This window comes from Neoarius graeffei, chromosome 4 (assembly GCF_027579695.1).
Source record: "Neoarius graeffei isolate fNeoGra1 chromosome 4, fNeoGra1.pri, whole genome shotgun sequence".
Taxonomy (NCBI): domain Eukaryota; kingdom Metazoa; phylum Chordata; class Actinopteri; order Siluriformes; family Ariidae; genus Neoarius; species Neoarius graeffei.
Window position 1 is genome coordinate 114,069,702 of NC_083572.1, and position 24,451 is coordinate 114,094,152.

Below are 24,451 nucleotides of genomic sequence, written 5' to 3' on the forward strand. Positions count from 1 at the left end.
CAAGCGCTTTTCGGATTTTTGAATCTGTATGTAATGTTGATTTGCTCCAGCAGGAGGCGCTGTGAGCGTCGAGATCGCGGTTCACCACACATTCAGAGCAGGAGAAGAAGACGATTGCTTCCATTAAACTCTTTCTGACAGGGTTTTACCCCCACAGTTCCATCTGATCCGTTGTGGGGGATTTGAGGTGGTTAACTGCGTTCTGCTGGAAACATCAAGGTAAGTTCAACTCGGCTAACAGTGGCTCAGTCCCAAATGGGAGTCTACTTCCTATGCTAGTGCACTACACAGGATATAAACTAGTGCCCTTTACACACTCTGTAGCGCACTACACAGGATATAAACTAGTGCCGTTTACACACTCTGTAGCGCACTACACAGGATATAAACTAGTGCCCTTTACACGCTCTGTAGCGCACTACACAGGATATAAACTAGTGCCGTTTACACGCTCTGTAGCGCACTACACAGGATATAAACTAGTGCCCTTTACACACTCTGTAGCGCACTACACAGGATATAAACTAGTGCCGTTTACACGCTCTGTAGCGCACTACACAGGATATAAACTAGTGCCGTTTACACACTCTGTAGCGCACTACACAGGATATAAACTAGTGCCCTTTACACACTCTGTAGCGCACTACACAGGATATAAACTAGTGCCCTTTACACACTCTGTAGCGCACTACACAGGATATAAACTAGTGCCCTTTACACACTCTGTAGCGCACTACACAGGATATAAACTAGTGCCGTTTACACACTCTGTAGCGCACTACACAGGATATAAACTAGTGCCCTTTACACACTCTGTAGCGCACTACACAGGATATAAACTAGTGCCGTTTACACACTCTGTAGCGCACTACACAGGATATAAACTAGTGCCGTTTACACACTCTGTAGCGCACTACACAGGATATAAACTAGTGCCGTTTACACGCTCTGTAGCGCACTACACAGGATATAAACTAGTGCCCTTTACACACTCTGTAGCGCACTACACAGGATATAAACTAGTGCCGTTTACACGCTCTGTAGCGCACTACACAGGATATAAACTAGTGCCCTTTACACACTCTGTAGCGCACTACACGGGATATAAACTAGTGCCCTTTACACACTCTGTAGCGCACTACACGGGATATAAACTAGTGCCCTTTACACACTCTGTAGCGCACTACACGGGATATAAACTAGTGCCCTTTACACACTCTGTAGCGCACTACACGGGATATAAACTAGTGCCGTTTACACGCTCTGTAGCGCACTACACAGGATATAAACTAGTGCCGTTTACACACTCTGTAGCGCACTACACAGGATATAAACTAGTGCCCTTTACACGCTCTGTAGCGCACTACACGGGATATAAACTAGTGCCGTTTACACGCTCTGTAGCGCACTACACGGGATATAAACTAGTGCCGTTTACACACACTGTAGCGCGCTACACGGGTTATAAACTAGTGCCGTTTACACGCTCTGTAGCGCACTACACAGGATATAAACTAGTGCCGTTTACACACTCTGTAGTGCACTACACGGGTTATAAACTAGTGCCGTTTACACACACTGTAGCGCGCTACACGGGTTATAAACTAGTGCCGTTTACACGCTCTGTAGCGCACTACACAGGATATAAACTAGTGCCGTTTACACACTGTAGCGCACTACACGGGATATAAACTAGTGCCGTTTACACACTGTAGCGCACTACACGGGATATAAACTAGTGCCGTTTACACGCTCTGTAGCGCACTACACGGGATATAAACTAGTGCTGTTTACACACTCTGTAGCGCACTACACAGGATATAAACTAGTGCCGTTTACACACTCTGTAGCGCACTACACAGGATATAAACTAGTGCCGTTTACACACTGTAGCGCACTACACGGGATATAAACTAGTGCCGTTTACACACTGTAGCGCACTACACGGGATATAAACTAGTGCCGTTTACACGCTCTGTAGCGCACTACACGGGATATAAACTAGTGCCGTTTACACGCTCTGTAGTGCACTACACAGGATATAAACTAGTGCCGTTTACACGCTCTGTAGTGCACTACACAGGATATAAACTAGTGCCGTTTACACGCTCTGTAGCGCACTACACAGGATATAAACTAGTGCCGTTTACACGCTCTGTAGCGCACTACACAGGATATAAACTAGTGCCGTTTACACGCTCTGTAGTGCACTACACAGGATATAAACTAGTGCTGTTTACACACTCTGTAGCGCACTACACAGGATATAAACTAGTGCTGTTTACACACTCTGTAGCGCACTACATGTACACAAATAGGGGTCCTTTGGAATTCACCACTAGTGAACCGTGGAAATTTGTACAAATTAAGGCTAATTGTTACCTGATTAATTGATCACTAGATTAGTGTTAATTAAAAGCCAGTGTTAGCTTGCTAAGAATATGCGTGTCTTTAATCTCATTCCCCTTGACTATATATCTTGGGTAATGTAACAGTGTTTGGGAAAAGGTGGGTTTGGGGTTTGAACCCCCTGTAATATTTAGTGATCATTCCAGTTGTTTATTCACGGGGATTAGCAGCTTAAAGATGGATCCTCTTCTTCTTTCAGCTGTTCCCGTTAGGGGTCTCCATGGTAGATAATGTTCCTCCTGTCCTCTGTATCACCTTCTGTCACACCAACCATCCTCATGTCCTCCTTCACCACATTCATAAAGCTCATCTTTGGTCTTCCTCTTTTCCTTCTGCCTGGCATGTCCAGCATTCTTTTCCCAGTATTCTCTGGATCTCTCCTCTGTCTGTGTCCAAATCATCTCGATCTCACCTCTTTCACTTTGTCTCCAAGCCGTCCTACATGTCCTGTCCCTCAAATATTCTCCTTTCTAGTCCTGTCCAACTTAGTCACTCCCAATGAGAATCTCAGCATCTTCAGCTCTGCTACCTGCAGTTCAACCTCCTGCCTTTTTGTCTCCGAACTGTACAACATTGCTGCTCTTACTACTGTCTTGTACACTTTCACTCTTGCTGGTGACCTTCTGTCACAAATCACTCCTGACTCTCTCCATCCATTCCAACCTGCTTACACTCTCCTTCACTTCTGTTCCATTGATGAATTGGTTTTACTGAAAACAGAGTTCCCCTGGGGCGGCACAGTGGTGTAGTGGTTAGCGCTGTCGCCTCACAGCAAGAAGGTCCTGGGTTCGAGCCCCGTGGCCGGCGAGGGCCTTTCTGTGCGGAGTTTGCATGTTCTCCCCGTGTCCGCGTGGGTTTCCTCCGGGTGCTCCGGTTTCCCCCACAGTCCAAAGACATGCAGGTTAGGTTAACTGGTGACTCTAAATTGAGTGTAGGTGTGAATGTGAGTGTGAATGGTTGTCTGTGTCTATGTGTCAGCCCTGTGATGACCTGGCGACTTGTCCAGGGTGAACCCCGCCTTTCGCCCGTAGTCAGCTGGGATAGGATCCAGCTCGCCTGTGACCCTATAGAACAGGATAAAGCAGCTACAGATAATGAGATGAGATGAGAGTTCCCCTGAAGAAAGTTTGAAGACAGATCCTAAACACTCCAAATGGAGGCGAGTCCTTGTCTCAGCCAGGGGGACCCAAAGCTTGTCTAAGAAAAGGTTTTGCTTTGGAGTTGCCATGGGTGTGCAGTTACAGGATGTGGGAACTGGAAGCACTTTGTAACTGGGCCTGTATGGCCCACTGGTTAAGTTTAGAACACATCGTCAGCCTGGGATTGAGGAGAGTCTTTCTGTCCCTCTTGGTGCCTACTGCTTCTTAATGCTTGTGTTCTTTTAGACAAGATCACTGTCAGTGATGTCCACCAAGCAGCATGAGATTGTCTATCACTGTGTGGCACCTAATTTCTTCAGGTAACCCATTCACCGTTTTCAATAAAACCAACTCCTCTGCTAGGGTTATACAAGGGTGTAGCGCAGCTATAGAGCCGTGACACCGGAAGATCTACCATGGAAGAAAGCCTATATTTAAGAATCAATAATAGACCAGAATCAGTTGATCTTATCATGTGGTAGTGGTGTACGGATGTAACAGGTCTTGTAGGTAGATGGGAGTGAGGCCATGAAAGGCCTTAAGTGTAAAGCAGGAGTTTGTACTGGATGCAAAAAGAAACTGGCAACCAGTGCAGATTATAAAGAGCAGGGGTGATGCAAGCTGTACGTTTAGTATGAGTGAGAAGTCTGGCTGCTGAATTCTGAATGTATTGCAAGTGAGCGATTGTTTAAAATTGGAGGTCAAAAGGAAGGGCACTGCAGTCATCTAAACATGAGGCAATAAAGGCATGAATAAGCATTACAGTGGGAGCTTTATGAAAGGCATGCGACAGTATGAAAGTGGAAAACAGTTATCTTTTAACCAGGGAGTTTGCATGTGTTTGATTGAAAATGACCCCAAGGTTCTGAATGGTTTAGGAAAATTGGACCATATTACAGGTGAGCTCCTCCATAGTAGCAGGAGGTGAGTCATAAGTACAGATAGGAGCATGGAGAACCTGGGTTAATTGGTCATGTGTGGAGGAAGACAGGAGTTCCTGCCAAGAGACTCGACCCTGATGTTCTGATATAGTAGTGTAATGTTTGTTCTTGAGCCATTCACCATTTTTCACTTTTTTTTTTTCTGATCCAGATATGATTACATTCCTGTTTCAAGTGTTCTCCTGCTGTCTTCCGTTTCTCACCTCTCAAACTGACCTCTGCAAGAACATCAAGTGATCCAACTAGGATGAAAGTAGAGGAGATTAAGTGTGAGCCTCTGGAACCCACAGAGAGCCCTACTAGTCAACAAAACTCCTCTTTCTACATAAACACCTCCCCCACACATGGGCAGAGACAAATTCATCACTGTTCACACTGCGGGAAAAGTTTCACGAGAAAGAGTCATCTCAGGGAACACCACCGGATTCACACAGGAGAGAAGCCGTATCTCTGTTCCCAGTGTGGGAAAAGTTTCTCTGTGAAGAGTAATCTGGAACAGCACCAGCAGATTCACACAGGAGAGAAGCCGTATCTCTGCTCACACTGCGGGAAGAGTTTCACTCAGATGAGTACTCTGAAAAAGCACCAGCGCATTCACACTGGAGAGAAGCCATATCAGTGTCCACAGTGCGGGAAGAGCTTTATCGAGAAAGGTAACCTCATAAAGCATGAGCGAATTCATACGGGAGAGAAGCCGTATCACTGTTCGCACTGTGGGACGAGTTTTACAGAAAGGAGTGCTCTCCAGCAACATTTGCGCATTCACACAGGAGATAAACCGTATCAGTGCTTAGACTGTGGGAAGAGCTTTAATCGAGGAAATACTCTCCAAGTCCACCAGCGCGTTCACACCGGAGAGAAGCCGTATCACTGCTCGCAGTGTGGGAAAAGTTTTACTCGACAGGGTAGTCTCCAGATCCACCAGCGCATCCATACAGGGGAAAAGCCCTACTACTGCTCAGAGTGTGGCAAGAGTTTCAGGGACCATAAAAACTTTCAGCGTCACCAGCGCGTTCACACCGGCGAGAAGCCGTATTACTGCTCCGAGTGCGGCAAGAGTTTCAGTGACCAGAGAAATTTTCAGCGACACAAGCACATACACAGAACTGTTAACGAGGACATGCTCCAGTTCTTATGAGGTTTATTTTGAAGCACTTTACATTGCATGTGTAATCATACAGCTTGGGGAGTTTTTTGTCTGTGGGCCATTGATGAATAAGCATTTTGAAAGGCAAATGTATTTAGCAATTGTTGAAACAATAGTTGTACTTATTTATATGGAAACATACAGTTTTATGTCAATTTTTAGCAAGTCTTTGTCAGCCATGGTCTTAAAAATGATCATGTGGTGGTTTTCCCTCCAAATCATGTTTCCTTAACCTGTTTAAAAGTCTCTAATGCCGCTTTTCCACTACCAACGCGGCTGAGTCGGGCTGAGCCGTGTCGAGCTGAGCGGGGCTGTTGGAGTTGCATTTCGACTACAACCGCGCTGAACCGTGCTGGCTGGAAGTGGGTGGACACATTGGGTGGAGTTAGCGAAAGTGGGTGGACGTCAGGTGATGTCGTTAGGCGGCGCAAACAGTGACATCAGTGATCTTTTAAGCGGTAGTCTCACGACCCGAATAGTAAACAATAAACATGGAGGACATGGAGTCGTTAGTGTTGCTGGTCTTGGTGCTGTGGCTTGTTGTCACCGACAACGCCAAAACATACTGGCAAGAGCGTATAGATGAGGCGAGGCGCATAAGGCTTCAGAAATTCTCATAATTCTCCTTCCGGGTTTACGGTGTTTACAGATCCCAGCGTGCTCGCGGGGCGTGTGTGGGCGTGTGAGGACACTCCTCCTCACCAATCAGTGCACAGGGGAGTGTCTGCTCACGCCCCCAGCCCCACTCAGCTCGGTTTGGCTCGCTTCAGCCCTACTCCAAAACCGTGCGAGTTTTGGGGGCTGAGCAGGGCTGAAGCGAGCTGAGTCGTGCTGTTCTTCGGTAGTCGAAACGCGAGCCGTGTCGGGCTGAAGCGAGCTGAAAAAGGGTAGTGGAAAAGGGCCATAAGTATTACAAGTACAGTAGCATCGGTATAAAACCTGCAGACGTCAGTCATGAATTTCTGCAAGTTGGGATCTTTATATTTACATTTGTCTCTTATAACCGCACACTTCCTGTTCATACAGTTTAGACTTTATGTATAAACACAAAACTGATTTAAAATGTTAAATAAATAAATACATACGAGACAAGTATCCACTTGAGCACTTTGTATCAGCCACAAGTTTTATTTTGAATTTTAATACAGGTACTGATGTTACTGGTTATAATGTGTAGCTACAACAACTGATGACACCATGTATGGTTTAATTTTAAAAACGCGCACACTAAACCATGTCTGATATTGTCATGGACAAACATTTGATAAAACATTAATGTTAAACATTAGACTGCCAATGGATGGACATGAATAGAAGATTTGTGTTTCAGTGTCATGGAAAAGCAAATCCTTCTGTGTTTTTTTGTTTTTTTCCAATAAAAGATTAACGTACGATGTCGATGGTTGTTTTCACCTCAAACCTGTCCAGTCCAACAGTTGTGGTCAGACGTTTACATACAGTGACATGAATGTCATCTTGGATATGAATGTTATAGTCAGGGCGCATGTGTAACCTACTTTGCAAAATTTGCCAAGTCTGGTTTCTCAGTATTAACCATTTATTTACATCCCAAACAAATTTATTTTTACTTCTTGTAATGTCAGCAATCACCATTTTCACCAAAAAAAGGAAATGCTAAATATCGCATGTAAAAACATAAAAAACAAACATATATCATCACTTAAGTCCATTATAACATTTGTATTTTTTTAAATTACATGTTTACTAACTTTATGTGAATAGAAATCATATATTTACATTATATTATCAAGTTAAGTTTAAAATGAGACATTTAAGTACACAGAGAACATAAAGAAGCCAGAAATATTTTACATTATTGCTACGGAACTTGAGAATATTTAAAGCTTATCTACATTCCAGAATTCAGCTCACAATCTCTCATTTCAGAAATTTCTGTGATACGTTTATTATTAAGCTGCTCGCAGTTTCTGGGGTTTTTTTATGTCCAAACTACATCAAGAAGTCACACTTTGCCTCAGGATTCAAACACAAAACACGAAGATAAAAGCAGTTATAGGTAATGCATTATGACCAGAACAGCCACTGGACTATTTTCAAAAGTAAACGACGTCACTTTCACAACTAGACAATGTCAGTTTCCTCTGTATCTGCTGGACTGTCTGTTGTTCTGTATGGAGAGTGCATGGACAGATAAGCATCAGACATTTCAGTAACTCTACAACTAACAGGTTCACTAGTTATCTACAATTTGTAAGAAAGAGTTATATTCTTAATTATGGCAGATATCTGAGACAAGCATGCAAACTTAGACAGGCAAAGATAGACACACACAGAAGCGACTAACTTGCTGAAATATTTTTGCAACAAATCTCAGAGTTATGGGACCCCAACAGAAAATCAGTCACCTTGTTAAACACTTTTTTCATCAATCTTGAAACAAACATACTTTTAGATAAAGAATCTATAGAGTAACAAACTCCTAAAAGCAAAAAGTTATGTCAGTTGAATAGACTGAGCAGCGCACCCAGGGGCGTATCAAGCTTTCCAAAAGTGGGGGTGTTCTGGAATGGGGAAGCCATATCATTAGAAATCGGTTTATGGCTATATACACGCCTGGCGTGTACACTGTGATGTACTATGTAGTGAAAATTCATTATGTCTGATAATTATAACTATTCTTTTAAGTTCATTTCTTAAGACACGTGTCTTAAGAAACGAACTTAAAAGAACTGTGATGTACTGTCAATGACCGATATGCAACTTTTTCATACCCATGGTCCATGGATGAAAATAAAAGGGAGGACAGCAGAAGGCCTATAAATCCAGTTGACTCCAGCCAAGTTCTGCATTTCATGCAGAGATCTATCATGTTGGGTTTTGGTGTTGTTACTGCCAGGGCTATGTACAGTGGTGCTTGAAAGTTTGTGAACCCTTTAGAATTTTCTACATTTCTGCATGAATATGACCTTAAAACATCATCAGATTTTCACACAAGTCCTAAAAGTACATAAAGAGAACCCAGTTAAACAAATGAGACAAAAATATTATACTTGGCCATTTATTTATTGAGGAAAATGATCCAATATTACATATCTGTGAGTGGCAAAAGTATGTGAACCTCTAGGATTAGCAGTTAATTTGAAGGTGAAATTCGAGTCAGGTGTTTTCAATCAATGGGATGACAATCAGGTGTGAGTGGGCACCCTGTTTTATTTAAAGAACAGGGATCTATCAAAGTCTGATCTTCACAAAACATGTCTGTGGAAGTGTATCATGGCACGGACAAAGGAGATTTCTGAGGACCTCAGAAAAAACATTGTTGATGCTCATCAGGCTGGAAAAGGTTACAAAACCATCTCTAAAGAGTTTGGACTCCACCAATCCACAGTCAGACAGATTGTGTACAAATGGAGGAAATTCAAGACCATTGTTACCCTTCCCAGGAGTGGTCAACCAACAAAGATCACGCCAAGAGCAAGGCGTGTAATAGTCGGCGAGGTCACAAAGGACCTCAGGGTAACTTCTAAGCAACTGAAGGCCTCTCTCACATTGGCTAATGTTCATGAGTCCACCATCAGGAGAACACTGAACAACAATGGTGTGCATGGAAAGGTTGCAAGGAGAAAGCCACTGCTCTCCAAAAAGAACATTTCTGCTTGTCTGCAGTTTGCTAAAGATCACGTGGACAAGCCAGAAGGCTATTGGAAAAATGTTTTGTGGACGGATGAGACCAAAATTGAACTTTTGGTTTAAATGAGAAGTGTTATGTTTGGAGAAAGAAAAACACTGCATTCCAGCATAAGAACCTTATCCCATCTATGAAACATGGTGGTGGTAGTATCATGGTTTGGGCCTATTTTGCTGCATCTGGGCCAGGACAGCTTGCCATCATTGATGGAACAATGAATTCTGAATTATACCAGCGAATTCTAAAGGAAAATGTCAGGACATCTGTCCATGAACTGAATCTCAAGAGAAGGTGGGTCATGCAGCAAGACAACGACCCTAAGCACACAAGTCGTTCTACCAAAGAATGGTTAAAGAAGAATAAAGTTAATGTCTTGGAATGGCAAAGTCAAAGTCCTGACCTTAATCCAATCGAAATGTTGTGGAAGGACCTGAAGCGAGCAGTTCATGTGAGGAAACCCACCAACATCCCAGAGTTGAAGCTGGTCTGTACGGAGGAACGGGCTAAAATTCCTCCAAGCCGGTGTGCAGGACTGATCAACAGTTACCGCAAACATTTAGTTGCACTTATTGCTACACAAGGGGGTCACACCAGATACTGAAAGCAAAGGTTCACATACTTTTGCCACTCACAGATATGTAATATTGGATCATTTTCCTCAGTAAATAAATGACCAAGTATAATATTTTTGCCTCATTTGTTTAACTGGGTTCTCTTTATCTACTTTTAGGACTTGTGTGAAAATCTGATGATGTTTTAGGTCAGATTTATGCAGAAATATAGAAAATTCTAAAGGGTTCACAAACTTTCAAGCACCACTGTAATTATTCAGTAAATGAAGGCAAAAAGTATTGAGTGATAATTCTAGGTAACAGGATACTGTTCTATAACAGAGATGTCAGTATTGCTGCCTACACTGGTATACACTGATATAAACAAAACCAAAAACTTCACATAGCCCAAGAAGTCATACACAGTGTATAGATCATACACTATCATGCATAACAGTTTGGACTGGGATCGCTTTGTGTGAGCAGGAGGCATGGCTAATCAGTTCATGTTGGAGAAGCACAGCATCCTGGAAGGACCTCTTTAGTATAGCATTCAAATAAGACGGGGCAGTTCCTGCTTTTAATGTCTTTAATTATTCAAACTCGTGTACAAAACTTGTTTGCATCATGCATTACATCAGGTTTAATGGATAAAATTTGAAAATGATGCAATAGACTACACATACAACAAACAACGGCCAAATAACATTACTGTACAACAATTATTGAACATTCATTCGATTTGAAATGCCTTTAAATATCAATTGAAAAACTCTTCTAAAAAGTGATAAGCAGTTATAATGCATGAAAAGTAGACTTGGTACAAACACACACACTCGTAATAAAAAACTTGCCTCAGCTGATTTTACGACTAGTAACTACTATTAACACAATCTTTTAGGGCATGGCACCCGGGACAACTGTTTGAACGACCGCATTGCAAGAGCTTTGAGAAGGGTCTGTGTGCAGAGCCGCAGAGCCAGGCACAGTAAGCACCGCATGCGACGTCAAACCTGGAACGGTGAATGAGGAGCGGTAAAACTGGTGTTGGCTCTGCAGCTCTGCAGACAGATACTGTATTATTGAGCACTTTCGGCACGCTACGCAAACTGGCTATTATATTCACGCAACTGCTGATTGGTCGGGTGAGAAAAACTGTTTTGAGTCCGTTGCGTGGCTGTTTTTTGTCTAACGTTATGGCAATAGTTTACTTCCTTGTTACACATTTTATAGTAGCTGTATAATTTTCATAATGATGTCATTTTAATCTGACACAAGTGCGGGGGATGAAATTGTGTTTCAACAAAAGTGGGGGGGGATGAAACGTACGCATCCCCCGCGGGTGATACGCCCCTGAGCACACCACACCACCTCTGAGGTTCAAACTGATCCCACTCAGTAGTTTAGGTCCTTTTAGGGTTAAATGGATATCTAATGTATGAACCATGCTTTTGACCTGAATGAAAAGGTTGTGTGCTACAAATAACACCTATTATGGATATAATAATTGCATATTAATGATGTAATACTCATCTCATCTCATTATCTGTAGCCGCTTTATCCTGTTCTACAGGGTCGCAGGCAAGCTGGAGCCTATCCCAGCTGACTACGGGCGAAAGGCGGGGTACACCCTGGACAAGTCGCCAGGTCATCACAGGGCTTGATGTAATACTTTCATACCAATTTCCTATATGTGGTTTCAGGGCTCTTTTTATGAGCAAAGTTCCCCTGCTTAATTAACTATGAAACAGCAGCCTACAAACATTACAACAAGTCCAGATTTATTAATTTATATCTGAACTTGTATATTATTACCAAAAACAAGACTTGGCAAATTTTGCAAAGTAGCCTCCAAATATAAACAAATACCGCTTGACTATTATGGCAATATTTGGGCTTTCAGTAATTTCTTTGAACTGGTCTTTTTCTGTGGCAGAATGATTGTACAGCATACAGCTTTAATTAAAAAAAAAAAGAATTTGGTGCACAAGTTTTAATTTTTGGGGGGTTTTCTGAAATCAACACAGGGTCAAAATTATACATACAGGGTCAAAAATTTGCATGCGCTCACTTAGATTATTAATTCAGAGGTGATGAAACTTCCAAAATGTGTCTTATCTTGCCAAGGTCTTTTAACTTCCTTTTAGTGGTCATGATGGACTACAGCTGGTAGCTTCTCTGTGCCTTCATAAAAAGGGTTTGTTTACAGCACTCATTGGATTGACCAACACACAATACAATGAGAAAGTCCAAGGAGCTTAGTGCAGATCTGAGAAAGAGGATCACAGATATACACATCTCCAGAATGTCTCTTGGAGCCATTTCTAAACAACTGCAAATTCCAAGATCAGTTCAAACAATTGTATGCAAGTTATTGTGAGGTGTAGTCACTTTGCCAAGCCACTTTGCTTCAAGAAAACCCAAACTGTCATCCTCAGCTGAAAGGAAATTGGTTTGGATGGTCAGGAACAACCTGGGAACCACCATGGCACAGCCCTGCCATGAACTGGAAGCTGATGGATCATTGTCTACAGTTTAGATCACCATGGACTAAGAGGCTGCTCTCCAAGAAATAACCCCCTGCTCCAAAATTGACACCTTCAAGCTTAACTCAAGTTTGAAGCTGACCACACGGACAAAGAAAAAGCCTTCTGGAGGAAAGCTGTATGGTCAGATGAGACAAAGATTGAGTTGTTTGGCCACAATGACCACCATGTACAGAGGGGCACTGTACCAGCTGGTGGTGGTGGTAGGATCCACATGCTCTGGGGCTGTTTTGCTGCCAGTGGAACTGGTTCATTGCACAAAGTGGATGGAATAATGAAGAAGGAGGACGACCTCAGAATTCTTCAGCATAAACCATCAGAAACTTGAACACGACTTGGGACTTGGGAGTTACAACAGGACAATGAACCCAAACACGCATCAGAGCTGGTTGTGGAGGATAAAGCAGGCGAACATTAAGCTTAAAACAAGTCCTGACTTCAACCCAATTGAAAATATATGGACCGTGCTTATAAGTCAAGTCCGTGCCAAGAAAAAAAAATGTAATTGAACTCTACCAATTCTATCATGAAGAGTTGTGAAATATCCAACCAGAATTCTGCCAGAAGCTTGTTCATGGTAAATAAAAATGTTTGGTCAAGGTGAATCTTGTGAAGATACATTTTACCCAAATATTAGGTGTGCTGTATGTATAATTTTGACCCTGTGTTGATTTCACCAAACCCAAATAAAATTAAAACTTGTGCACCAAATTCTAGTGGTTTTTGTTTGTTTGTTTGTTTGTTTTTATTAAAGATGTGTGCTGTACAATCTTTCTGCCACAGAAAAAGAACAGTTCAAAGAAATTACTGAAACCCACGTGGACAACATGCAAACCCCGCACAGAAAGGCCATCGTCGGCCACGGGGCTTGAACCCGGACCTTCTTGCTGTGAGGTGACAGCGCTAACCACTACACCACTGTGCCGTCCACTATTTGACCTAATCATTGAAATATTTGACTAGCACTGTGTGAAGTTTTGTCATGGATGAAATGTACTCTAATAGAGACATTAAACTTAGCTTTACTCCACCAAAATTTGCCTCTCAAAATGTGGGAAATAGTGTTTTAGAGGGTTCAAAATTCCAAAATTTCCCAGGGAGGCATGCCCCTGGACCCCGCGCGACATGTTGCCCCCCCCAATCCAGAACTTCCTGCCGCCACCTCTGCTGTATGTAAACATCTGACCACAAATATATATATATATATATATATATATATATATATATATATATATATATATATATATATATAAAATGTGTGAGTGTGTATAAGTACCTGGTACAGAGACAGGCCTTTGTTTGGAGACAGTGACTCGGCTATTCAGACAGCTGAGGTTTCATACAAAAAACAATAAGCAATGAACTGCACCAGAGTCATCATACAAACTTCCTCTGCTAAAGGTGAAGAACATGTGCACCTCAAAGCATTTAGACAAATTAGAACTCATTTGAAGCAATATACTCTGGTCAGATGAAAAAAAAATAGCTTTTTGGCAATAATTCAGCTCATCATGTTTAGAGAAAGAAGGATTGCATGTCGTGGTGGCTCATGCATAGGAGCCGATAAGGCCCTACTATTTAAATGGACAGCACGGTGGTGTAGTGGTTAGCACTCTCGCCTCACAGCAAGAAGGTTCTGGGTTTGAGCCGAGCAGCCCACGAGGGCCTTTCTGTGTGGAGTTTGCATGTTCTCCCCGTGTCCGCGTGGGTTTCCTCCGGGTGCTCCGGTTTCCCCCACAGTCCAAAGACATGCAGGTTAGGTTAACTGGTGACTCTAAATTGACTGTTGGTGTGAATGGTTGTTTGTCTGTGTGTTAGTAAGTCTGTAAGTAAAATTTATTTATAAAGCACATTTAAACACAGCTACCACTGACCAAAGTGCTGTACAGAATAAGAAAAATAATAATAATAAATGAGCATTCAGTAATAATAAATAAAAGATAAATTTGGAAAATAAACAAATGTGAAAAATAAATGAATGTTAAACCAAACAGAACAGAACCTACAACACAGACACACAAGAACACAAGAAATAAGAGGATTAGGGGACTAGGAAAGCTAATGAATAGAGGTTAGTTTTTAATCTAGATTTAAAGGTGGGAATAGAGGGGGCGCATCTAATATCTGCGGGTAACTGGTTCCACAGTCGGGGAGCAGCCACAGCAAAGGCCCGATCACCTTTTTGTTTCAGTCGTGACCGTGGCACATGTAGTTGTCCTTTGCTAGAGGACCTAAGGGACCTGGTGACTGAATGGGGCTGGAGAAGTTCAGTGATGTAAGCAGGGGCCTGCCCATTTAGAGCCTTAAAAACAATAAGTAAAACTTTAAACTGAATTCTAAAATGAATGGGGAGCCAATGGAGGGAAGCCAAGACAGGGGTGATATGTTCATGCTTCCTTGTACCAGCCAACAGTCTCGCTGCTGCATTTTAAACCAACTGCAGACGCGTTAGTGAAGACAGGGGGAGGCCGAGGTAGAGGGAATTAGCCCTGTGATGACCTGGCGACTTGTCCAGGGTGTACCCCGCCTCTCACCCATAGTCAACTGGGATAGGATCCAGCCTGCCTGCGACCCTGTGGGACAGGATAAAGCGGCTACAGATAATGGATGGATGGATGGATGGATGGATGGATAGTAGTACTATTCTGCGCTACCTCATCTTAACAGCTGCTAGTTTGTTTATTCTGCTTATTTCATGTTTCATGTTTACCTGCTGTACCTCAAGTGCCCTTGACTGTTTGGTTATTTGAACCAATTTGTGTGTGTGTGTGTGTGTGTGTGTGTGTGTGTGTGTTTAGTCTACGTCTAGTTCATATCTAGAGTGATTATACTGTTTATATTGTTTGTTTTTTTCAATTATTCTATTTTTATTTATTGCATTGCCTGTTTGCACCGTGGGTCAGAGAGGACTGAAATTTCATCTGTGCTGTATGTCGAGCATGTATAGCATATTTGACAATAAAGTTGACTTGACTAGTATTGCACCTCTCATCTGGCGACTTTTCTTGTGAAAAGATTTGGCAACATGACTGATAAGTATACAAAGCTCCAGTAGGGGTTGAGTTTAATTCCCCTTTCTGCCCTGCTGTGATGAGTGTGGAGCTCCAGTAGGGGTCGAGTTTAATTCCCCTTTCTGCCCTGCTGTGATGAGTGTGGAGCTCCAGTAGGGGTCGAGTTTAATTCCCCTTTCTGCCCTGCTGTGATGAGTGTGGAGCTCCAGTAGGGGTCGCTGTGGGCGTCTCGGTCGCGATCCGCCACACATTGAGAGAAATAGAAGAAGCCGTGCGGCAGTTTTGCTGATTGATGAGCTGAGCTCTCCGACTCTACTAATCATCTTTCCATTAAACTCTTTCTGACAGGGTTTTACCCCCACAGTTCCATCTGATCCGTTGTGGGGGATTTGAGGTGGTTAACTGCGTTCTGCTGGAAACATCAAGGTAAGTTAAAGGTAAATCTACTTCCTGTGCTTTTAGTGAACAGTTTATTATTGTGTTTGCAAAAATTGATGCTAGTCATGCTCGAGTTTTCTTTTATTTTTATTTTACCCTCTTCTGTGTGATTAACAGACCGATTGGTTCTCAGTCCCTGACTGAAGCGCTGAGTGATGATCATCAATTGATTCTGAAGTACACTACCGTTCAAAAGTTTGGGGTCACCCAGACAATTTTGTGTTTTCCATGAAAAGTCACACTTTTATTTACCACCATAAGTTGTAAAATGAATAGAAAATATAGTCGAGACATTTTTCTGGCCATTTTGAGCATTTAATTGACCCCACAAATGTGATGCTCCAGAAACTCAATCTGCTCAAAGGAAGGTCAGTTTTATAGCTTCTCTAAAGAGCTCAACTGTTTTCAGCTGTGCTAACATGATTGTACAAGGGTTTTCTAATCATCCATTAGCCTTCTGAGGCAATGAGCAAACACATTGTACCATTAGAACACTGGAGTGAGAGTTGCTGGAAATGGGCCTCTATACACCTATGGAGATATTGCACCGAAAACCAGACATTTGCAGCTAGAATAGTCATTTACCACATTAGCAATGTATAGAGTGGATTTCTGATTAGTTTAAAGTGATCTTCATTGAAAAGAACAGTGCTTTTCTTTCAAAAATAAGGACATTTCAAAGTGACCCCAAACTTTTGAACGGTAGTGTATAAACTAGTGATGTAATTTGATCTTTTTTCTCCTTTTTGTGCTTGACAGAATGATTCCAGCAGGTTATAAAGGTGCACTTCAGACACATAACTGGACTGGTTTCTGTTTCTAGATTAAGGGTTGTTTTACAATCAGGGGACAAAGTTTGTGTCACAGGGGTCCAAAATTCAAATTGATTCAAACTGGTTCTTGTACCAGTTTTTAAGTGAAGGACGAGTTAAAGAACAGATTTCAGGTAATTTTTTGACGTGTGTATGGTAGTTTTGTGTAATCTGCTATAAGATAAAGAAGATTTAGGGTGTATTCAGACCAGGATAGTTCGATAGTTCTCTTGCTTTGGTCCGAACCAAATGTTTTTTTTATTTTTTCATTTTGGTGCGGTTCGCTTTCACACTGTACATTTTAGTAAGCGGACCAAAATCTGTCAACAAAGCCACGCGCCCTGAGGTCGTTCAGCTATTGGTCAGAGACGACACGCGCACAAAGCGTTAAGTTCAAAAGTAGTCATGGAGGCTTTCCGTGCTGTTATTCTTTTTAATGTCATCAAAGCTATATGTTTTTACTGTTTTCACAATTGTGCGATTACTATGCTGTGGTACAAGTAATTTATCAACGACGACAAAGGGCAAGGCGGCTACGGAGGATAGCGCTGATGAGCGCACATCATGTTGTGACAGTTCTGGCTCTTCACGCAATAGATGAATTTCTTTTTTGCGTCGCTAGTACCGCCACTTTTTGAAAGGATGTCCCTGATTTTAATGTAGGTCTGAAGGAGTTTCTTCACTTTTAGCCGACATTGTTCTGGGGAGCGTGTGAACCCCTTCTCCTTCATTTTCTCACTGAATACAGCAAACACGTCGGCATTTTTGTGTGTTCTCTCCAAAAGCTCAGATATGGGCAGATGTCCACATATATCCACAAGGGTACGCGTTTCTTCCTCGGCCCACGTTTGCCCCCTACTCATTTTTTGTACTCGCCTACCACTGGTGACTGAACAACCCTTGACAACCGAAACAGTGTTTGCACTTTGCGGTGGAGTGTCAAGACTCTGTTTCCCATAATGCTCGACAAACGACGGAAGCTCCCGAGGTACAAAAAAACAAAACTGTCAGATTAGGTCCGGTCTGTTTTCACACCTCCAAAAGATCCACACCAGGGTTCCTTTGCTCCGGACCGAGTCCGACCTTGCAGCTCGGTCTCGGTCCGCTTGTTTGTTCCGGACCAGAGTTCGGTGGTTTGTATTCAGACCAACCCAAAAGGTCCGGACCAAGGGAAGTTTGGTCGTTTGGTCCGGACCAAACAACGTAGGTGTGAATACACCCTAAGTGTAGCTTTAAGCAGGGCTGGGAGAAACAAATGAAGTGATTCTCGGAGAGGACTTTTTTTTTTTTTTGGACAATTCAGAATCCACTACTTCCATAGTGCTTTTAAATATAAGGCTGGAAGCTTTGTGCTAGTTGTCTCTAATATTTATGTCCCAATATCTTGACCACATTTTAGGATGAAAATAATCATTTTAGATATGTTATTTTATATTGAAAAATGAGCTGTCTCGGAGAGGACATTTTTCTGACACAATTACATACTAATTTGATCAAAATAGTCTGAAAACTTACTGGCATTCAACATTAAAACTTAACTATGTTTCCAATGATATGGAACCAAATATTTGTTTTATGGTATAAAGAATGATGTAAGTGCCTCCCTTTTGGAGCTACCTGTGGTCAAAAAAGCACTTTTTCTAAATGACACGAGTAATTTTGCTAAATATGACACGTATTGCCATACATTCACCAAAAATAACGTTATCACCAATTTTTTTTGCATGGTAAATCGAGCTATCACAGGGCTACAATAAACAACCAAGTTTATTTAGTCAAGCCTTTTGATATTGAAGATAAGTGTTTAATGTGATTTTTAGCTTGCGTACCCTGATTGTAAAACAACCCTTACATTACAGGCATTGAACAGACCTCCTTCTCCAGAGCGAAGCACCTGACATGGGAAACAAACTGCGTGGGCTGCAGTGGGGGACAGGTGCCTTGCTCAAGGGCACTTCAGCCATTCCTGCTGGTCCAGGGAATCGAACCGGTGACCTTTTGGTCCCAAAGCCACTTTTCTAAATTTAGGCCTTCCCTGGGCCATCAGGAATGGCTGAAGTGCCCTTGAGCAAGGCACCGAACCCCCACCTGCTCCCCAGCCTGCTCTGGATAAGAGTGTCTACTAAATGCTATAAATTAAATGTCCCTGAGCGTTTCCAGTGGATGCTCACTGCAACTCTATTGGATCGGTGTATTACACTGTGTGCACAATTATTAGGCAAGTGAGTACTCTGACCCTACCATTATTTCTATGCATGTTTTCCAACCGCAAGCTAGATACACTTGAATGCTAATTGGATTTAAGCATTCTCAGGTGGTATTTATTTGTGTAATGAGGGAGGGTGTGACCTAAAGTCATTAATACCCTATATTAAGGTGTGCATAATTATTAGGCAGCTTCTTTATCTCAGGCAAAATGGGCCAAAAAAGAGATTTAACAGACACTGAAAAGACAAAAATTGTAAAATGCCTATCAGAGGGATGCAGCACTCTTGAAATAGCTAAGCTATAGAAATGTGAGCACAGAACAATCAAACGTTTTGTTGCAAATAGTCAACAGGGTCGCAAAAAATGTGTGGAGAAGAAAAGACACAAATTAACTGCAAAAGACTTGAGAAGGATTAAACATGAAGCTACCAGGAACCCATTATCCTCCAGTGCCACAATATTCTAGAACTGCAACCGACCTGGAGTGTCCAGAAGGACAAGGTGTTTGGTGCTCAGAGACATGGCCAAGGTAAGGAAGGCTGAAACACGACCACCACTAAACAAGACTCACAAGTTGAAATGTCAAGATTGGGCCAAGAAATATCTGAAGACAGATTTTCCAAAGGTTTTATGGACGGATGAAATGAGTGACTCTGGATAGACCAGATGGATGGGCCCATAGCTGGATAACTAATGGACACAGGGCACTTGGACTCAGACACCAGCAAGGTGGTGGAGGGGTAATGGCATGGGCTGCTATTATTAAGGATGAGCTAGTTTGACCATTTCAGGTTGAAGATGGACTTAACATCAACTCCCAAACCTACTGCCAGTTTCTAAAAGATCCATTCTTCAAGCAGTGGTATGGGAAGAAGTCTGCATCATTCAAGAAGGCCATGATTGTTATGCAGAACAATACACCATCACATGCACCCAAGTACTCCACTGCTTGGCGAGCCCACAAAGGCCTTAAAGATGACAAAGTAATGACATGGCCCCCTTCCTCACCTGACTTAAACCCTATTGAGTACTAGTGGCCCCTTCTTAAGCATGAGATTTACAGCAAGGGAAGACAATTCACCACTCTGAATAGCATTTGGGAGGCCGTGGTTGCTCCTGCACAAAAAGTTGATCGTCAACAAATCAAAAAACTAACAGACTGGATGGAAGGCTCATGGCAGTTATTGAAAAGAAGGGTGGCTATATTGGTCACTGAATATTTTTGAAATGCTAGAAGTGTTTATTTGTTAATTCTGAGTTGTTTGTTACACTGAAAATTAAAATAAAAAGTGAGATGGGAAACTTTAAGCTTTTCATTTAGTTGCCTAATAATTCTGCACACTTGTATATTCCCCTGAGAAGGCCTAAACTCCCCTTTCCTTTGTTAATCATTCTGGTTTTAGGTTTATTAACAATTTGGATTGACTGAGAGCACTGTATTTGTTCAACGATAAAATTAATCATCAGGAATACAACTTGCCTAATAATTGTGCACACAGTGTACTGCATGCTTAATTTTGCACATGTGCAGTCAACATGCACAATCCATGGACCATGTTCACTTACAATACTTGGGCCTTTATGATTTGTGCACAGCAAGCATCACCACCTTTAGGGTTTTACGGCAGTTGGCATTACATTAATGCCACTTTCTGGAACTAGTCCATGACTGTCTCAAGGGGAAAACAAAACTACAGTGAAAGCGAAGCTGATTTTACCTGTAATTCTATGTAGTTTAAGTTCGTGTTGCATTGTTCATTGTAGTTTTTTTTTTTTATAGGATTTTTTTTTTAGCTGTCATTTTTATTTTAGTTAACAAGATTATTCTTTCGCTGCTAGTTTTAGTTTAGTTTTTAACTATATTAACCCTGCAGGTAACCTACATTATATATTTACCCACAGCAGCTTACGAAAGTTGTGAGGCTGTGTGTGTGTGTGGTTTTTATATATATAATAAAATTTTTAAATTAAATTATAATTAAAGGTTATCACCTATTTCTCCTCTTCTGTCTCTTGTACTGCTGTGACTGTTTTAAATGCACATTACCAGGACCTTTCCTCATAGTCCAATGGTTAGTCATCCTCTCTGTTCCTCAGAAGAGGGCACCGGGAAGCCATGCCTACAGCCACAAAGAATTCTCATACTACAGTTCAAGGATAGTAATGAGCAGGGGTTCTCAACCTTTTCTACTTTAAAGCTCAGAGGCAGCGGTTTTAATTTTATGCACATTTGAAACTTTATATGTTAAACCCTCTGTAATTTTCTTCTGATCCTAAGAAGTATTGTTAATAAGTAATAATTTAAAATAAGTTAGCACAGATCGCGGTGAATTTCTGTTCGGCGATTTTCGTGACCACTCGGCGCGTGACGTCATTTAAGCCAAACAAACCGCTTGAGTTGAGTCCACTTCCGTTTACTTACATTGCCGTTCAGCTTGAGTGCAGACATGCGTTCAGGAATTTCCAAAGAAACCCCCATGCCTTATTGTTGTGCAGTGAACTGTAACGATGGGACCGGTTCAGGAAGAAGCTTTTACCTTTTTCTGAGAGAGGAGAAGAGGCGGAGTGAGAGGGTTGGCTTTTTCCGGAAGAGGCGGAGCGAGTGGGTTGTGCGCGTGAAACAAAATCAAGCAGTCAAGGAAGAAATGGAGCAACAACGCTCAAGCAAAAAGGAGAAGATTGGAGGTAAACATTTTTACTTTTGCTTGCAATTGACAAGTCAAGAATCCTGAGGGATCCTGTACAATCACTGTGGAAATGAGACAAAGGGATATTTCCTCGCTTAGAGTCGGCTATAAATAGTATAATGCCGCGGATGGCAGGCTAATGTGGCCTACCGGCGCACTGTCCAGTAATCGTTCCCTATATCCACTAGGGAGGCGGTTTAATTATTCTTCAAAAGGGCTCTTATTTAGTATTACGACGAAAGTAAGAATTGATCATAACTACCAGGATAAATCGTTTGGGCGCGAGTCTTGTTGAGGTCCGGGGTCACCGCGATCAGAGTCGGCCGAGTCGCTGTCCGATTCCGAGGCCGCACGGTCAAACCAGTGAGCCACATTCACCGATTGCTTCGCAACGACCATAGGTTCATACATATATGGTTTCACACCTCGATATTTAATTTGGAGAGTTCCTACTTCAAAATCGCTTTCAGACATTTTACACAACCTCTCACGACCCAAGTCCGTACACGTGTGCTCGGTTCGCAGGTAAACACAGAGCTGCTCCCAGTCTGTTTGGCTTAAATGACGTCACGACGACGCCCCCTGGCGGTGAAAGTGCGCATAAGTGAGATGTAAAGAAACCTTCGGAAATTAGGCAAAACAGTATATTTTAACCATTTTGTTCAATTTTAGGGTGCAAATTAAACGCTAGGAAAATTGAATTCGCTTTTTGGTCGTTCTTCTAGACAATAAAGTTGATATTCTACGTTTCACCTCGGACCATTGCCTATGACCTTTTAAAGGGGGTTTGACAGATGGGCCACGCCCCACGCTGGTTCCATGGTGCACTTATTCTAATTGATCTGATGGATACTGGGCAGGTCGGATTATCTTTCCCCCTCCCCCCATAAAATGGGTTGAGTGTAAATGTTGACTGCTATTTACCAGTATATCTACTGGTGTTAAACAACACTTCTATTACTTTGATTAATATAAGCTAGGTAGTAAATGGTAGGTCATAATTCAAAGCTCTAAAATCTTATCCTGACAGTGGTAATATCAATATACTTGTGCAAATGATAATTTAGAATTTTACATATTAATTAATAATGCTATACTTCACACTTTGAGAGCATTCACTGTACCATTTTAAGTTGCATTTCAGGTTGTATTTTGAAGGGTGTGCGTACTCGGCATGAACAGGAAGTCTGAGACCAATATGAGCAGGCGAGAGACGGACCCACTGTCTGGCAGGCAGTGTCCACTGTGCATGCTCTGGCTCCATTTTACCTTGGTCAGATGGTGACTTTTAATTCAACCAAGTTCAGCCTTCAAAGATTTTGGATTGTGGTTGTGAGGATTTCTGCTCATGCAGACTACAGGTTTGTTGCAGCCACAAGGACACGCAATTATGCACTGATGTCTGGAAAGAAGGCTCGGGAGTTGCTGTTCCATTTCATCCCACAGTTGTTCACTTGGGTTGAGCTTAGGGTTCTGTGCAGGCTACTCCAGTTTGGACATACCAGTCATATCTGTATGGACCTCACTTTATGTACAGGGGGACTGTCATGCTGGAACAGGTTTGGGCTAGGCCTTTAGTTCCAGTAAAAGGAAATCCAAATGCTACAGCATACAAAGACATTCTAGACTGTTGTATGCTTACATCTTTGCAGCAACGATTTGGAGAAGACCCTCATATGGGTCAGGTGACCATATACTTTTGGGTATACAGCACCAGTCAAACACTGACACACCTACTCATGTAGTAATCCATATTATGTCAAGAATGGCTCAACTAAGTAAAGAGAAACGACAGTCCATCATTACTTTAAGAAATGAACTGTTTTTTTTCTTTTTTAAATTGGTAAACACGCATTGAATTACAAGGTGGGGCGGGATGGTGGCGTAGTGGTCATCACTGTCACTTCACAGCAAGAAGGTTCTGGGTTCGAGCCCAGTGGCCAACGGGGGCCTTTATCCATGGAGTTTGCATGTTCTCCCCGTGTCTGTGTGGGTTTTCTCCGGGTGCTTCGGTTTCCCCCACAGTTCAAAAACATGCAGGTAAGGTTAACTGGTGACTCTAAATTGACCGTAGGTGTGAGTGTGAATGGTTGTTTGTATCTATGTGTCAGCCCTGCAATGATTTGGTGACTTGTCCAGGGTGTACCCCGCCTCTTGCCCATAGTCAGCTGGGATAAGCTCCAGCTTGCCTGCGACCCTACACAGGATAAGCGGTTACAGATAATGGATGAATAGATTACAAGGTGTGTCCAAACCTTTGACTGGTACTGTATACTGGATGCTCCATTGCAGCTTGTCCTAGTGGGTGGACTAACCTGACAGATTCCTTCCATAAAAGATCTGCACTTATAAATGGACAAAGATTTGTCACCCTCAACCATTTGTCTGTGGGTTTGAGAACCCTGAACGAATTGTCTACTGAAGAATGTGACAAATCTGTCCAGAAAACAGTGTTGAATACATGAGCCCCTGCAACATAATTTGCACTTGTACATAATGCGTATAATGCTATTGAAGATTGCAAAGGCACATAGTTAGCCTGTTGCATACTGCTGTGTGTCAGCATGATGGTGTAAACTAATACCTCATTTGCAAATAATTTTACCCAGAGGTAGCACATTTAAGCAAAAATAAACGTCCTTAGAATTTAACTTTGTAGGAAAACTAAACTTTTTCATGTACAGGGACAGCACCATTATGACTTACAACCTGATTAAACCTTCTGTCGGACAGATAACAGGCTCGATCAGATCCTATGTTCAACCAGTCTAAAAGAACATTGATTTTTCATATCAAATGTATGGCCTGAAAAGCTGCACTGAGATCAAGTAGAGGGAAGGGGGACCTCTGAAATGATGCTAGTGGTAGGTCATTTGCTACTTTAACCAGTGC

General features: G+C 42.2%; 1 protein-coding gene and 1 pseudogene across 1 annotated transcript in view; both read left to right on the plus strand.

Annotated features, from left to right (window-relative positions):
- The window catches only part of LOC132884669 (zinc finger protein 271-like), a 56,443-nt gene extending 49,434 nt beyond the window's left edge, over window positions 1–7,009 (plus strand). Inside the window, exon 5 of the mRNA XM_060918505.1 lies at window positions 4,648–7,009. Within this exon, the coding sequence (XP_060774488.1) occupies window positions 4,648–5,627 (980 nt within the window). The 3' untranslated portion in view covers window positions 5,628–7,009. The remainder of the gene's footprint in view (window positions 1–4,647) is intronic.
- An 8,561-nt stretch (window positions 7,010–15,570) lies between these two features.
- LOC132885551 (gastrula zinc finger protein XlCGF26.1-like) overlaps window positions 15,571–24,451 on the plus strand; it is a 62,846-nt pseudogene continuing 53,965 nt past the window's right edge.